The 18285-nt window shown below is 41.8% G+C and overlaps 1 protein-coding gene across 1 annotated transcript; it reads right to left on the bottom strand.

The window, feature by feature from the left end:
• Window positions 1–2529: 2529 nt before the first annotated feature.
• On the bottom strand, window positions 2530–6257 carry MED10 (mediator complex subunit 10). The gene is made up of 4 exons (XM_063163117.1): window positions 6098–6257; window positions 5831–5914; window positions 4413–4515; window positions 2530–3340 (listed from the first exon to the last, which is right to left on the bottom strand). Exons 1-4 carry the CDS (start codon window positions 6217–6219, stop codon window positions 3245–3247), a joined length of 405 nt encoding a protein of 134 aa, XP_063019187.1. The 5' UTR covers window positions 6220–6257; the 3' UTR covers window positions 2530–3244.
• Window positions 6258–18285: the final 12028 nt, after the last annotated feature.

Raw genomic sequence — 18285 nt, 5'->3', positions numbered from 1 at the left:
ATCTGGGAAATTGTCAAACCATTCCCACCACTTAGCAGTTCATCCAATCAAATTAGAAAGGTCAACCACTGAAACCCAAACTGCTCTGCCTAGGACGACTTTTTTTGCCATCAAGAGACTTTTCTGAGTGGTATGAGAGAAACAGATTGTCTCAGGGACACTGGTGATTCATCTTACGCTGAGAACTGGCTAACAATGACAGTGCCTTGATCTGCATGAAAAAAAAAACCAAATTAACATGAGCTATAGGTTGGATAAACCAACAGCTGAGCAGCATCCAACTCCTGTAGCACCTATGTCTGTCTCTGTCAGATTGCATAGCTCCTCATTACTTGTTCTTCACAAGGAGGTTCAAGCAAAAAATGTTTCAAGGACAGAAGGCTGGGCACTCAATTGTTTCTCCTTCCCGTAAAAAAAGGGACAGAGAGGATGCTGAGCATTAACAGGTTGCAGCAAAATCCTTAGCATCTTCTTGATCCATTCCTTTCTCTGCCTGAGCAAAAGAATTTTACACTGACTTTATCCTAAACGGAGTAGAGAAGCACACACTCCATTTTAAAGAACTGTGTACTGAGCAGCATTATCCAGAATCTTCTCATCTCACAATGTATGCTATAAAGATAATTGTAAAAAAAAAATAATTACCTGTAATTACATATTCAGTTTTATTTCCAAAATCTTATTAATCTTACTAAAAATTCAAGGATGCACTTGAAACCTGAATGGCTTCAAACTTTCCTTTGAGATAATTAAAGGCCAACAAAAATCTATTTTAGAAGCTTTGCTGCCTGGCTGATGTTGTTTTAATGTTATCCCTAAAAAAATTCCATCTCACCCCCAAACCACGTAGGTAAGAGTGGGAAAGAGATGTAACAGTCTCCTTCACCGAATGCCTTGAAGGTTAGCATCAAACAAAGCAGACGTCAGGATAATTCAGACATGTGCTGCTTTTCAGAGAACCAATTAACAAATGAGAAAAATTAGGTTTTTTCTGTTCCATCTGCAACTGGAAATGGAAAGCACCATTGTTTCTACCAATTCTCATTCTACATTATTAACTCACATACACTCATTCTGGCCAGCTTTTCTTGTCTGAAGCAAATATAATTTACAAGAGTTACCTCTCTTCAATATTATGCTAAATATGAACAGTTGCAGCAATAGCAATATTTTGAATTGCTAGCCCAGAAATCGTACGCCAAGCAAGCATAAAATAATAGAATAAAAAAGTATCAAAAGTTAGAACAGAAGCTGAGCAGAAAACATGAAATTATCATGGAACCTGATAATTTCATAAACTGAGAGTTTTTCTGGGTTTGTTTTTTGGTGGTTTTTTAAATTTATTTTTATTCCTAATGTATATATCCACCGCCCAAGAAAAAAGTTTTCTTAGATTCCTCACAAAACACAGGCAGCTGAGATTTTGTAATGATGCGGCCTAATGTTATACCCTAATCCTCCATTTCCAGTAACTAGCTCAGTAATCATGTTTACCATAACTACCTAGATATCCAGGGAAAGCATGTGATCCACACTTTGGCTGTAAATGACCTTTCAGAGCTGGGGAAGCCTCAAACCTTCTTCTCATCAGCAGGCATGGGTGTCAGTGTTATGGGGGTAGCAATCATCACTGTGGCCAGCCTTGGGCACTTAATTCATTAACTAATGACAACAACAGATCAATACACTTACAGAGCAGACATCTCACACATTTTCAGGGCCTCTGGGCTGTGGAGCTGTTTATCCCTCACTGCCCTCTAAATCCAAGCTGATCCCAGGACAAGGGGTGGTGGCTTCAAACTGAAAGTGGGCAGGTTAGGGTGAGGTATTAGGAAGAAATTCTTCACAGTGAGGGTGTCTCAGATGGGCTGTGCCTCAGGCAGGTAACTGAGCACAGAGTGCTTTGGGTGTGCAAACTATGCCACCAGTAACTCCAAACATGCCTACATCCCTGCTAAGTCTTAGCCAAGTAGGCAGGCCAGCACATGCACATAGTGCTGTCTTGGAGCTCCTACCCAAAACCACTCCATTTGGCAACCAGAAGAAAGCTAAAGCAATAAAATAATTTGCTGATGCAAAAAGTCAAGATAGATCTGGGAGAACAAACATAAGCACAAAGGGCTCCAGCTTCACAAATACCCAAGACTAAAAGGGCTCCTCTTGCTCCCACTGCAAACCCAATCTTTCCCACAAGCCTCTGATCCCTGGGTGAGGAGCCACCATCCTGTTCCAAACTGGGGCTCCCTCATGTATGAACAGTTACAGATCCCATAGATGAGCTCACAGCTAACCAGGACTTCAGGTGGCAATTGCTGATCCCCAAAATCTCCTGTTTCAGGTACTAAAATGGAGGTTTTCATCATAAAACCAAATAAGCCAAGCTGACACCACCTTCAGATGTAAAATTTTAAGAGCCAAGTCTTGATACACATTTTATTTCTACCAGTGTGGAACTGAAGAATATGCTATTTTTTCCACAGCTTTCAGTTCACACTCCAAAGAGAAGCATACAAAAGAAAAATGTCAGGATTCAGATTTTCTCAAATTTTTATTCAACAACCTGCTTGCAGAAAATGAATAAACAAAAGCTTACATTAAATACTGTACAAAATATTGAAGTTGTAGAGGAGCTAGTCCCCAGGTATGCTCACATTTTATATCCTTAGCCATCTGCACTGCAGCTCCCAGAACAAAAGATCTGAAGGTTTTCCTGGCTGCAACTAATTATGACACATGAGAACTGCAGCCCTTGACAGGCTCCTGCTCAGTAGAATCTGGCAAGACAAAAGCAGTCAACTGTTCATACTGCAGTAAAAAACCCCTGAAGTTTACAAATGAAAAATAATCAAGTGTAATAAATGTATTTCTCTTAAGAAGCAGATGAGCCCACAATCCTGAGGCACATTTTCCAGAAAAAAAACAAACCTGTTTTTCTGCTATGGAAATGGACTTTGTGGGAAATGCTCTGCATTGATGACCTGTAACCAATTACATTTCTCAAACCCTCCAGAAAAGAAAAGCAGATTACCATAGGAAGTTTCAACCACAATTACTGAGCAGAAGTCTTCAGAAAGATTCAGCAGCTTCAGACCAGAACCATGAACAACCATCAAGCTCCTTTACAGTCACCACTGCCATTTTTAGTACAGTTGTTAGGAGGGCTTAGATTCTCTCTCTCTCCAATCAATGTTTTTATAACATGGTGTCAGTTTATGAGACATTTTTAGAGCTATCAAAGGCCAACTTAAGGAGGAGGATCTTCTCCTCTAATAGCTTTGTACTTTGCCATATCTTCTGCGAACACCTTTGTCAGCTCTTGAATTAACAGGCTTTTAAATTTCTGGAAAGAGAAAAAAATAAATGTATATACATCATCTGGACAATTTATTTAGATTTCATCAAGCAATATTACCTAAAGAACAGACAGGTTTGTACCCAACACACCTCTCAGTGAACTGAAGTACCCAAAAACCCCCAAAAACACACAAACAAAGAAAATTATATTTTCAAAATGCACATGAAATGCCCAAGTGAAATCCACGAGGAATGCATGAGGCAAACATACATGTCTGTGAATTCCCAGAAATTCACCTGCATTTTCTCCAAAAAATACAAAGCAGTTGGACCTCTCTAGTGAACTCTGGTGCACCCATATCTGCCTGACCTTGCTAAGGAAAGCTGATTAAGGGCATGTCCTCTTGATTTGATATGGAATCCACTCCACCTTCAAAAAGCAACTCACACCTGCCTTACAAGTACATAATTTCACAAGCACAGAGAAAAGAAAAAGCTCAGGACTTATCTCCATATGTCTACATTCTGCAGTACAACTTGTCATCCTCCACACTAAGTTCAGCCAAAGAACATTCTCAAACTCACTAAACTTCCTTTTCTGACTGTGTTTTTCTGCAGTAGTTACAGGAGTTAAACAGTATCACAGAATGCTTAGGTTCACACTAAATGAAAGTACAAATTCAGAAACCCCTAAGCACTGGCATGCATTTTCACGAATTTTATAAAGATTGACTGATGATTATAGAGCATATTTAACATTTTAAACCTCTAGTATCCATTCTAGACTGGAAAAATACTCCTTCTGTTTTGCTTATTTTTAACTTTGCACACAGCAAAATTCCACATATGCAAAAAACCCAAGTAAAATAGCTCTACTGCTACATATAGCTTTAATCAATATAAAATCACAGTGAAAGCATCCCCAACTGTGGGATAAACTACAGGCTTCCTTTCCTGAACAGGCTGTATCAGCATCAATTAAGATACAGGGATGCAGAGCAATTTGTAAGACAAATGACATAATAACAGAAGTTAATAACTGTATAAGGAATGTTTACAGGAAAGTAAAAACTTATCAAACACATTGTTGCATTACACTTCCATTAACGCTGGCTTACCTTCATAGTGTCAATTTTCCCTTTCACCTGCTCATTTTTAGCCAAAGCTCGCTCCAGACACTCTTTAGTGTAAAGCTGAGGGTTGCGGCCTTGATCGATGTATCTGCAAACAGAAAAGACACTGCTAAAAATGATCATATTCCTACTGGGAAGCTCTCCAAGGCACAGAATTACTCATCTTGCTGCCTTTTTCTTTCTACCATTATCTGAAATGTGCATTTTAAAAACCACCACAGTTAAACTCAGCCATTTCCAAAAGGCAGCTCAAGGACAAGGCCATGGCCAGCAAACCTGTGTTTCCAGAAAGCCAGGAGAGCTTTGAATGAAGTATTAAAGGCACATAAATATATATATATATATCTACCAGCTCCTCACAGGTTATAAGCACAGATGATCAGAGGAAGATGCCCTTCCAATCACAACTGGAAGGGCACAAAGCAGGAAGTGGGTGAGTTAGGACATGGTGAGCATTAAGCACACAGGAATATGGCACCCAGCAAATCAAGGATGAGGAGGAGCTGCACATACCACAGTGAAGAGTAAAAAATTAACACTACTCTATCAGCAAACTCATGTGCAATTTTGTTTTGCAATACAATTCCTGGCAAAGGGAAACTCACAAGAGAGAACATTTAAGAGATTTTACAGCTGGAGTAAAAGCCCAATTGAAAAAAGCCATGTACAGCCAGTAGCACACTGGAGCACAGCAGACCAGCAATGCCTAGACCTGGATGAAACACCAGTAAATTAACTTACCAGCTATATCACAAAAGCTCTCTAGTATAGCTCTTCCTCTAAGCTGTTTTTTCTTTTAATGTTGCAATTTTCTGAAACTAAACACCTGAGTACTGACTTACTTTATTTTTGCTTGGAACTTTAAATCCTGATCCTAATCTAGTGTAAAAGTCTATTTTTAAAAATGAAAGCTGACTTACTAAATGGGTGTCCCTGTCCATGGCAGGGGTGTTAGAAACTGATGTTCCTGAAGGTCCCTTCTAACCTGACTCATTCTGTGATATTATGAAATCACTAAATTTGGCAGAATTCGTGTTACTGCCTACATATGCAGAAGTAAAAAAAAGTCTGAAAGGCCACGCTGGGCAGGGCTCTGAGCAACTTATCTAGTAGGTGGCATCCCTGCCCACGGCGGGGGAGCTGGAACTAGATGAGCTTTAAGGTCCTTTCCAACTCAAAGCATCCCGTGGTTCTATGAAGACAGGTATATATATTATGACCTCTCCTACCTTTCTGCCTTCTCACAGGCAGAAGGCACTTCTGACCTCCCACGTTCTCACGATGCATTCAGAAGGGCCGGGTTTGAGACAGGCAGCCCTCAGCTAAAACACCTACGCTGCGAAGCCAGGCTACCTACAGTCACCGACTGCAGCACCCCCGCTTCCAGGCACACACAGACTTACTCAAAAACCTCCAAGGGCACGCTGATATCGTGAAGCTGCTGCCGGCATTTGTCGATATCCTGCAAGCCTGTCACCATGAAATTCCTGTCGGGAAGAAAACGGGTCGGGTTTAGCCGGTTTCGGGGTCGTGGCGCTGCCCCTGAGGGTGGGTGCGAAGCCAGCGATAGCCAGGCAGAGAGCGAGAGAGCCCTGAGGCACCACCACGGGCCTGGAGGGGGAAAAGGCCCCGCAGCCCAGCCCGGCCCGCCCCTGACAACGGCCCCTCACAATTTCTGATTGAGCCCCGTCTGGCTGCTGGGCTGGAAGTCGCTGACGATGATGCCGAGCTGCCTGATGTTCTCCACGAACTTCTCCAGGTGCTCCTCCAAGGAGTCGAACTTCTCCGCCATCGCCGCCACCGCCCCCGCCCAGCGCCACTTCCGCTCAGCCGCGCCTGCGCGGAAGGGCGGGAGGCGCGAGGCGGGGCGGCCGCGCCCCCTGCCCAAGCCACGCCTCCAGGCCAAGCCACGCCCCCTCTCTCACGGGCAGCACGGTCCCGGCTCCCGCCGCCCTCGCTGAGGGAAACCGGGGACAGCGCCGGATGGGCGGCCGCGCCCCGAACCTTCGGGAATTGGCATTGTGTGTTCGAACGTGTCCTGTGCCTGCCAGCTCTGAGCCCTTTTCGGGCCTGTGTAAGAAATAGAAGCGATGACAGGCAGAGGTTCTGTTTCATAATTAACTCCACGCTGGAATCATCTGGGGAAAAACGTAGAAACACGGAATGGCAGAATGGTTTGGGATGGAAGGGACCATCTGGTTCTCTGCCATAGGCAGCGAAACCTCCCACTAGACCAGGTGGCTCAAAGTCTTTTCCAACCTGTCCCCTTGCACACCTCCGGAGATGGGGCATCCACAGCTTCTCTGGGCGGCCTGCTCCAGTGCCTCACCACTTTCACAGTGCAGAATTTCTTCCTGTTATCCAATCTAAACGCACTCTCATCTTGAGCCCATTGCTTCTTTTTCTGTTATGAATCGGTCTATATTAAATAATGAAGCTATCAGTCATCCCTGTGGGAAGGTTGCCTGACATGCTTAGACCCCCATGGCACATCACAATAACGATGTTTTACAAATAGCTTGTTTTCAGTCTGTCAGTTTTGGGTTGAACCTGAGCAGATCAGTCCAGTAATGTCAGGAGATAACTCATCCAGCTCTGGGGTCCTCAGCACAAGCAAGAACAGGCAGGACACGGATCCTTGCAGAGAGTCCAGAGGAGGCCACCATGTTGATCAGAGGGATGGAGCACCTCTTCTGTGAGGAAAGGCTGGGAGATTTGATTTCTAAGATTACTTCTTAGAAAAGGGGAGACCTTCTCTCCTCTTAGAAAAGAGAAGGGGAGACCTAATTACAGCCTTCCGGTCCTTGCTGTGAGTCTGCAAAAAAGATAAGAGAGGGACTTTTTACAAGAGCATGCAGTGGCTTCAAACTGAAAGACAGTAGGATTAGATTAAATATTAGAAATAAATTCTTTACTGTGGTATAGTGAGATACTGGGAGAGGTTGCCCATCCCTGCAAGCCAGGCTGGTTAGGGCTCTGAGCAGAAGGCATCCCTGCCCATGACAGGGGGTTGTAACTGGATTATGCCTTCCATCCCAAACTGGGATTTAATGTATTTTATGCATTTTGTAGCTATAACTTGCAGTGATTTCTGCTGCACAATGAGAACCATCAACATCTGCAATTCTTAATTTCTTGGATGAATCTTATTTTTCCATTTCCTATTCATGACAACAACACGATCAAATGGTTGGTTTCTGTTCTGGGTTACCATGCCAGACCAATTGCAGGAAGTTTGGTGTTTGCAAAATCTAAAGCACTGTTTGGGAGTTCATAGGATTAAGTATGCTAACCTAAAATTAAAAAGCAAGCAACTGTAAAGAGCACTGAATATTAAGGAAGATATAGGACAGTGCAGGTGTGAAATTAAAAAATAATCCTAGGATGCAGAAAACAATTTACCAGTTCTAGGCCTTGACAAGTATTGTCATCCTATGATAAAGCAATCCCACTGTCTATTGACCAGCAGCTGCTGACCATCCTGTATCTATCATTGGCAGAATGTTGTCTGGACAGCCGAAGTCCCAGGATTGTGAGGTTTTAAGACAACGTCACACATGAGAAATCTTGGTCTGAGGAAAAGAATAATTTTTTCTAATATTTGGAAGGAAGAATGTAGAATAGGGTGCACTTCCCAAGTTAGATATGAACATGAGGAACGGGGGAGTCAAGTTTTGAAAGAACAGTGTAAATGCAAACGATTGTGTCAGGTGTGGCTCTGCAGGCACAAGGGACTGGGATTCAAACAGAAGAGTTGATTTATGTCCATTTTTCCATCTGGGCAGCCACATCCAGTGGAAGTACAGAGCAGAACCACTTCCACTAAATTCAGTAACAAACAAGGGCTTTGAGGTACTGGTAAAAACCTTCTCTTCTTACAGTTTGGGGAAAGGCTTTGATTCTTGGAACTGAGAAAATATGACTTCTGGCTTGCTTGGGATAAATCCTAGAGATGTCCATGATCGTATCTAACTCAGGAAATGTATTCAACAGAAAAAATAATGGAAGTTTAACATCAAATATAGAGATATCCAGTTCACTGTAAATCTGTATTTACTAGCCTGTTTAGGTTAGATTAATGAATTATGTAAGATAAATGTATTCAGTGCTTTTAAGGTTAAAATTTGCTAGAAATATATTACCAATTGTTAAATTTTTCTCATGATCACCAGCTTGGGCATCGTTTTCTTGTTCAGGGATAAAATGTAAAGATTAGAAACTTGTATTCCAGTGAGAGAGAGAAACAGAAAGAAATTCAGTCTGACAAATAACTGAATTGATCAATAGGTATGTGGAGACAGAAAGATTTAGAAAGAAAATGTCCTGGCTCATGATGTAAGTAACTGTATTGCACTTGTACCCTGATTTTCATACAGGGAGCAGGCAATTATACAGACATGTAAGCTGGACATCTGCACTGGCAGTTAAGGAGGGTTTGTAATAAAGGATGGAATGGGAGGCCATATGGATCAATATGACCCATTTGGGAAGAGCAGCACAGATTACATGAAAGAAAATCCTGTTTTGCAAACCCCTAATGAGTTTTTCAAGGGGTCAGCAAGCATGTAGACAAAAGTGATCTAAATAATACAATCTACTTGATTTCCCATCAGCTCTTAGAGAAATCCTTAAAGTAAGTCTTTTAAGGAAATAAAGGAATGGAATGAAGAGAGAAATCCTAAACTGAATAAAGAACTGAATTCCAGATAGGAAATGCAGGACAGGAGCAAACATTTAATTCTTGCAAGGGGAGAATTGATCCCAGAAGAGTTCAATGGGGAACTAAGCTGAAAATTCTGCCATTGAGTAGGTTCATAGGTGACCCAGAAAAGAGATCAGATGGTACAATGAGTAAATTGGCTTATGAGAAAATTACTTGGCAGACTAAAGATGAATGCAGTTTGTAGGAAACTGTAGGAGGACCTGAAAAGACTTTAAGATGGATCATGTAAAGCGATGCGCATGGCGAGCAAAAATCCCCTAGTTTCACACAAAGATCCATGACCTCGTGACCATTACCACACAGGAGCAAGACCTGAGGATCAGAATAGAAAGTTCTTTGAAATCATCAGGTCAGTGCTCAGAAGTCACGTGGAGAGTTAGGAATTGTCAGGAAAGGAATGTGAGAACAAAACAGAAAATGTCGTGCTACTGCATAAATCCACAATTTGCCCCAACCTTGAATACTGTGTGCAGTTCTCATTCCCTGGAGTGGGTCTGGAAAGGATGCAGAGCAGGGCTGCCAAGATAACTGCAGATATGAAATGGCTTCTGTAATAGGAAAACAGGAACAGACAGGAACACTTCAGCTTGAGAGAGAGCATGCTAATGAGACTTATGGCCAACACTTCACTGTGTTTACCATGCGTGGTCTGCAGCCTAGACTGTCTTTCAGCACAAAAACCAGGGGCCATCAAAGTAAAGCCAAGAAGTGACAACCTCAGGACATGCAAAAAGCAGTGATTTTTGTCATACAAAGTTCATAAGCCCTGTGGGACTATTTGCCAATGGATGTCATGGACAGAAAATACTTAGCTGTGTTGGAGGGAAAATGGGACAAATGCTTGGTGGACAGCCAGGGAGATGTAGGTAAACCACTCCTGGCTCAGGAAATCCCATGGGCTGAAGGTAGCCCCAGGCCAGGAGGGTAGGCAGGAGAGGTCTCAGAGATGCTTTTCCTGTCTGCTCTTCAGCATTTACTTCTGGTTAGTGCTGAGCACAGGATACTGGCCCAGATGGAGCTTTCATCTGTGTCTGGGGGGTTACTGCTATGAGGCCCTCCCTGCTTGTCAAATGATGACCTGTGCTGTGAAGGATGCAGACAGATTGCATAATGGTTTCTTACCCTGCAGAACATAAAAAGATAGATTTGAGACTGTTTATACAGCCTTTGGGTCTGAAAAGAAGCTCAGCTTGCTGTTTTCTTATTTAGTCTTACATATACTCCAGATAAATGACTTGTCCAATATAATAAGACACAATGTGGTGTTTAAGATTCATTACTGAAAGTGCTGAGACAGTCAACTTCTCATGAATACAAAAAGCAACATATAATTCATCTGTTTGTCCATCTCTAGAATTATAACTCTCCTCCCAGCTCATGTTTTCTGCTGCTAGCCAGTAAAGTGGAAGAAAATTAATAAAGAAAGTAAAATAGATCATGTTTCTCTCCTGTCTTTCTCTCTTTCCTTCTGCATTATTATATCACTTCTTCTTCATTCTACAGACAAAGAAATGGAGGCTGATATTTCAGGTCATTAACTGGGAACATCACCTGCTAAGAATTCCATTGTGTGAGCCATCTACCCTTCATTGTTTTAATTACAACAGGTAATAAATAAGCAGAAGAGAAGCAGGGGAGATAGATTTGAACAGCACATTGGATACCATTCACCTGCTCCTGATAGGTCAGGCTGATGGCATTTTTGTTTAGGATGTTTTTCAGCTGACTCAGAAGCATGTGGTACTGTCACATTTTACTGCATAAAAATAATGTGATACAATAAAATAAAATAAACAATTTTTAAAAATCAATTATGCAGCTGAATAAGAGCTGTAATTATAATTTCCATGCAGATTTTGTGTTTAGTAATGTGTTCATTAATGACTTGAAATAATAAATGCCTTACCACAAATTAGCAGGATGATGCATTTATGTATCACGGCTGGATCTCAGTCTGAGATCATCTAAATTTATTTATCTAAGAAATAGCAGGATCAGGATTTTGTTCTTAAGATAACTTTGTGGTCTTTCAAGTCCTGCAGATCTGGGAATGTTCTGGGACCTGATCCAAAGATAACTGAGACCCATGAGGTTCTTTCTATTGATGGTAAAGGACACGGATGACAGTCTGTTCTCACAACACTGCCTCCGAGGAGGTCAGCAAGACACAGCAAAGGACTTACACATATGCTTCAGGACAGGAATATTATTTTCACAGTGTGGTGATAACTCATCTAGATCTGCAATACTGAAACCTTTTATTTCATAAGGCTTTTATTATCCCATAAAGAATTAATTCTTAATTTTGTTTTTCAAAAATATGCTGAGAAATCAGTGGAATTATCTGTGGTTTTTCCCCCTGGAATATTAAAGTTATTCATCAGACTCAGTTTATGTTACATTCATATTGCTGCCATATGTCATTTAAAGCAAAATTAAAGTCTACTCTTCTGAAATGCAGAGTTGCTTTCAACAGTTGAGTAGGTTTTTTTTACCACACGTGTGAGAAAGACGTGTATATAAATATTTTTATATGTATACTTATACATATATGTATATATAATCATAGTCCTAGGAAAATGCTCCTCTCATTATGCAATACTAACAAGTAAGGTTGATTTGCCTATTGCTGATTTTTATTTTTTCCCCCATAACTCAGAATAAGTAGCATCCTCTATTTAAAACTGATGTTTTTTTTCATTACCTAGGATACAGAAAGCAGGTATAGGAATATCCTGGGCACAGACAATTTCTAAGACTCCCAGACAACATGTGTGCTAACAAATGAAAAAGACCTAGGACCTTTTTCCAGCACTGAGTCCAGCTGACATGGAGAAGCCCTTATTTGTATTCAAAATCCTGAAATGGACCTCAGAGCAGTTCTGGAAGCATATGGGTGGTCCAGATGAAAAAGCAGACTGTGTACCTTTGTCACTGTTCTACAGTGTGTGAGTGCCTGTGCTCCTGTGCTTGTGTCCTTCCCTGTCACTTCTCCCTTTTCTAAGGTAGAGCTGTTGGTCACAGTGTATGGGGAAATGGAAGGAATGGCCACATGGGTTCAAACCAGGGGACAAATCAACAAATCAGAAAAATTACTTAGCATTCAGGGTCATGCCCCTGAAAGAGGTTTAAATAAGCAAGGTGAGCACAGCTGTGCTCACAGCTGGTATGGAGCTACTGGCACCACTTACTTGGCGCTAGAGTATCATAGAAGGGTAGAATATAAAAGGATAGAATGGTTTGGAAGGGACCTTATCATCTAGTTCCAATTTCCCTTCCATGGCATGACACCTTTTACTTGATCAGGTTTCTCAAAGCCCCATCCAACTTGGCTTTGAACAGTTACAGGGATGGGGCACCCACAATTTCTCTAAGCAACCTGTTCCAGAGTACCACCATCCTCACAGTGAAGAACTTCTTCCTAACATCTAATCTAAATCTCTCCTCTTTAGTTTAAAAGCATTTCCCCTTGTTCTATCATTATCTGCCTGGGTAAAAAAGTTTCTCTCCCTGTTTTTTATAATCCTGGGCCTTATGGGGATGTCCTGTAGTAGAGGCTGGAATCAGTGAACATTACAGGGCTCAGCCTAATCAATACAAAGTATCTCATGTTCACAGAAATCCCCACAAGCTGCCCCCAGAACTGGGACTACCAGTTCTACTTCTGAAGTGCACAGGTTTGAACCAATAGTATGAGTGCATGGCTGAATGCGTCGTAGGCTCTGGGGGACTTCAGGATGTGATGAGGCAAAAGGTTTCAATAGATAGCTCCTCCAGTCCATCCTGTCCTGTGGACTCCTAGGACATAGTCCTAGCCTGTTGGCTCTGTGGTGTACTTTATCATGTCAGTAGGAATTCCTTCCTGGAAGGCACAAGGAGACAGGCAGGCAGTGCACCAAAGAAATCTTTTTGTACTATTATTTGGGAGGAGCCTTCAAGTGCCTCTTCAGTTTTAAACTTGTTCTTCACACTCTTGCATGTTGATATCCCACTGTCTCCACAATCTGCCTGCATCACTGTGAAAGATACTTTACTATTCATACCCAGCATCCAGTCTTCAAATAGGTTTTATTTACAGAAGTTGCCTGAGGAATACTCTAATTTATAGCTATTGATTCTTTCCACACCTCTGTCTAACTGATGAAGAAATGCTTTATTGCCCAGTTAGTTTAGATACAGATAGTATACATATCTATTCTGTGCTTTAATCAAATAATTGAATCATCTCTCAGACTTCTATATGATAAACACACTGAATTCTTCACACTTTTTTCTTTAATGAATTTCAGCTTTTTCGGTGTTTCAATTTTTTTCAATATCAGCAGAAAAGGGAAGGTGACCTGCACATTTCAATCTTGTATTGGTCCCCACAATGGTGTTAGTCCCTGTTCCCCCATGCCTTTTGCCTCTTCCCTATCCCTTCCTATTTATGCACTGCAGGGCTGCAGAATTCCTCTATTCAACAAGGTTCCTCTATGCCACCAGATTGTGATGATCTGGTACAGACTGACCCCTAATTTCCTTTAATGTTTCCTTTTACAGGGAACATGCTCTGCAGTTACATAAGCTTCATTATTTGCTCCTAGTAGGATGACTTCACAAATGATTTTTATTAAAACACATTTATTTCACAAACACAGCTATTCAATTCAGTCTGCCTCCATACTTTATCACTTTTCTGGCCTTTCTGTATGCTTTTCTTTTATTTGCAAGTTTTATTTACCTCCAGACCATCAATGCAACTATTAAATTAGGGCAGCAGTAATCCCCTGGAAATTCTGCCGGCAATGTTGCCAGATAATGTCCCACTTGTAAACAGATCACCTGGTCTATCATATTGCTTCCAAAACTGAATTTGGAATGATTAGAACAGCCTGATGTGAGGCAATTCCAGGATAAGTCTGGCATAAGGGACTGCCCGAGAGTCCTCTTTTTACAAACTGTATGGATGAGTTTTCTCAGATTTGCCTTGCTCAGGGCATTAGTCCAATGCTATTCCAACAGGCATCCCTGCATGTCTCCACAATCCCTGGCTCAGGCTGTGCCACATAATATCATCATAAAATAAAGCCACTATTTTCACGGTCCTTCAGTGTCCCTGACTTTCCAAAACAGTTAGTAGCACAGGCTGTCAGACTGCTTTCTGCACTGTGAAGGATGAAAAGCTAGAGCAGGAAAAGCCCATTCTCGCAATGATCCCATAGTTTGTGTCTTTTCCATGCCTCCTGCCTCCCCAGCACAGGTCTTCAGACACAACCTCAGAGCACATGTCCAGTGGAATGGGACAAAACATGACTAAAGATGGAGGTAAAACAATCCATATGAGCACAGTTCACCATGGTGTTGGGGGCCTCATGTATCTTCCCTGATGTTCACCTTATCAGGCACCTACTGAAGGAACAGAAGACACTGTGTGTCCTAGGGACCATGGCAGAGAGCACTGATCATGCATAGGTAGGGAATAGTGTGCCCTGATGGCAGAGAAAGGCTGTTGGAAGAGGAACAGGAGGAAACAAACTATTCTCAGAACAGGAAGAAATCAAATAAGTTAAATTGATTCAAGAGGTGTTTGCTTCCTGCCTGCTCAAGGCCCTGGTGCTACTGGGTTGACAGCATCCCTTCCATTCTCTGTCTTCCCTCTGCCACCAGAACCATAATGTCAGAGCTGGTTACAGCCTCCTTGGATGAGTACCACAGGTAGAGGGATGAGTCCCTGAGCAAGCCTCATGAGACCCTTCTGAAAACAAACACGCCCTACCTAGAAGCTTGCATAGATCCTCCTTTTCCAGTTTTCACATATTTTTTTGCTTTTGCATTTCATATACCACCAAAAGCCACCAAATGCATTTCAAATGTCACCACTGGCTAAGGTTTCAAGAATATGTATGAATTTTGTTGCGTGGGATTCTGCTGCAGTAGCCAGCTATGGCTGAGAGGTTGTGTTTAGCTCTGCCCATCACCACTGCTGTAGTTGTGGTCTAGGTCTACAACAGACCTAATGTAATTTAACCTACTTTGAATGCATGTCTTAGAACCAAGCAGATTTTTTGTTTCTATTTCCCATATTTCAGTCTAGAAACAAGGATGTCCAGGGTCATCTTCTGTCTCATTAATCCAGATATAGCAGTATTCTTTAGAAACAAAAGAAGTGACTTATTTCTTCTAATTTAGTTAATTGTAGCAAATTAGTTTTCATAGGGACAACCAGATATGATGCAGCCAGCTGAGGTTTGCTCCTTAGTATGACCATCCCAACCCTGACAACCCCCTCCCCTGAAGTGCACAGCAAGCCAGCAGCTGGGGTACCTTCCAGTGCTTCCTGATTCAAGCACAGGTTTGCTCCTACCATTCTTTTGTAGATGATATTGCAGGAGGAAGTGCCTGTTGTTCCTAAATCTAACAGAGAAAAGACTCCATCTTTTTGGCTTGCTAATGATAAACCCAGCAGCTGACTTACAACTGTGTGCAGATTCTGATAATCCACCATCTCGTTCTCATACGCCTCTTTCAATGTGTACAAAGAACCACTGGCTTGCACTGATCCCACATGGCAAAATCCCTTCTTTTCCATCTATGACTGCAGCCACAGGGTGACAAACCATTTGTTCTTCACATGGTATACAACTCAGTGCTCACTATATTCCTCCTTTTATTAGTTTTTCAGAAGCAGCAGTGACTCATGCAAGGAACAGTCATTTCTACTTCAAATGGAGCTGCCACCCAAAAAATTTATTTCTTGAACCTAAATGGTGAAGCACATGATGTCATTTAATCACAGAAAGAACCAGTGTTGCATGCCTGATGCTGTGAATTCAGCAGGCTTGCTGTTGTAGCCATGCCTGTGGATAACTTCTGACTGGGAGTGTTATCATCTGTTGGCCCTATTAACCTAGAACCATAGAATCAGGTTGGAAAAAATCTCTAAGATTATCGAGTTCAATCATTAACCCAGCATTGCCAAGTCCACCACAAAACTATGTCCCTAAGTGCCACATGTACACATAATACAGGTCTTTTGTCATATTCCAAAATGTATTTTGGACTGGATCAATGTTTCTATAACATTCTGTAGATGTGACCCTCTGCAGGGTCCGCCTGTCTCCCTGGCAGTTCTTTGTGTATGTAAGCTATGTCTCCATCTCTCCACCAAGGACCAGGGAACAACCAGCTGGTGGCAGCAGCAGCTTCTCCAAGATCAGAATGTGAGGCCTTCATCTCAGGTCCTGGTGACACTGTAAGAAAGTAAGCGAATACACTCTCCTCATTTTAAAGAAACTGAGCCATTTATAGGAACCTTGCAACTAATCTATTTTTAAAAGAACTTTGCTTCTCTAATCCTTTGATGCCTTTTGAATTTTTTGCTTAGTAGTTTGGGTGTTGTAATTGGCACTGAGAAACAAGAAGCTAAAACATGTCTCTCACTGTTGTGATGACCAGGCTGATGTTAAGGTCTTAGGATAAAGGAGGAAGAGTTCATTGCCCATAAATGCATTGCAAGTGACCTTTCTTATGGCTGTGTGCTGTAAAGTGCAAAATTAGATAATATGGTGAGATTTAAGGGAGTATGAAGGTAAAGGATTGACTGGGGTCAAAGAAAAACTGTTGAGCTGGCATCAAAGAGGAGTGTGTGTTGTTCTGAGATCCAAATGTGATCTTATATAATCTTATACAAATGTTCTAACACTTCCCCATCTTTGTTCAAAATACATTACTGAGTGCCATCTTCAGTCACATCAACCTGTTCTTTTAAAGCTGCATCACTCTGGCAGCACAACTTTTTAATCCCTTCTACCAACACATCCTTCTTTTTTTTATCTTCTTTTTTCCTTCTTTGTCTGCTTCTGTGGATTTATGTAAAAACTCCTTATCACTGGCCCCTCAGCACTTTGTACGTTGTACTATGGAACTTTATTGCGTTCTTGTCACTTCAGGAGAGCAAAAGGTCTGTGATGCCATTTGAAAACTTCAGGATCCAAAAGTTATTTCATGGCACCATAAGGTCTTTGAAACTAAATTCCAGCAATTCTGCCTTTAAAGTTTAACTGAAGTTGGTGTCTCTGTGTTAATTTTGTGTGGTTTACACCAACATCCATCTGTTGCTTAGATGATCTACAATGCTTTTGCTGATCCAGAGGTTAATCTGGTGCTCTGATCAGGTAATAAGAGACAATTTGTGTGTCCTTTTGGTGCTGTGAACCAGAGTACTGGAACACCTGGCATGCTGCTTTCAGGCTTAGCTGCTGGGCACAGACAAGAGAGACAGGTCTGGCAGCAGCCCTCATCTTCATGAGGGATGGACTGCATCTGAGGCAGGAGACCCCTCAGACTCTTCTTGGGGTAAAAAGCCATCCATGAACTGGATACTCTGCAAAAAGGAGGCTACCTAGGGCTCAGATTCGGATTGTTTGTCCCCAGTTAAAAGCAGGATTGTTGCAAGGCCTCACCCATGGCCCTGGCTCTTGAGTTACATGTAGGAGCTTAGAAAAGTTCACGATCTCTGGCCTTTAAAAATTCTAGTAATAATTGACAGAGTCACACGAACAAAAATTTTTGTATCCAAAGTAGAGGGACCATCAAATAGTTGCCACTCCTCCAACCATTCCATGGAATACAGCTTCCTCACTGAGCAGCTACAGATTTACCTCAAAGACGTCATAGGACAAAAATGTGGCCAGATGTGGCTGAAAGTGGAATAAGGTAAAGCATGCATTGTACCTTTATTTGGGGAGAAATCTGTAAATGACTTCTCCCCTGTACTGGCCACATCTTGAATTTGTGTATGAGTGCAAGAATTTAAAAATACTTGTGTGTGTATGTGAGAATGTCACCTCTGACACAGAGTTCTGTGATTCAGAACTGCCGGATGCAAATGTATTTTAGTCAGTAAGCAGTAATACATGGACATGAACACCCTGCACATAAAAAGCTTCTTCTGAGCATTTCCAGAGCTATGCAGACTTAAAAATCAGACAGCCAACCATATTCTCCATGGATATTGTTTACTTCACTCATTCTCAAAAGCTATCACTGTGCTACAAGGGCTATTCATTTACCCAGGTATCCTTTGCATTTAGCTGAGCTTATCTTGTCTGTTGAGTAGAGGTCACCTCAAGACTGTTGTTTACCTAAGTCAGT

The sequence above is a fragment of the Melospiza melodia genome, chromosome 1 (assembly GCF_035770615.1).
Source record: "Melospiza melodia melodia isolate bMelMel2 chromosome 1, bMelMel2.pri, whole genome shotgun sequence".
Lineage (NCBI taxonomy): Eukaryota > Metazoa > Chordata > Aves > Passeriformes > Passerellidae > Melospiza > Melospiza melodia.
Note: the sequence above shows the minus strand (reverse complement) of the source record. Positions and strands in the feature narration are given on the sequence as shown.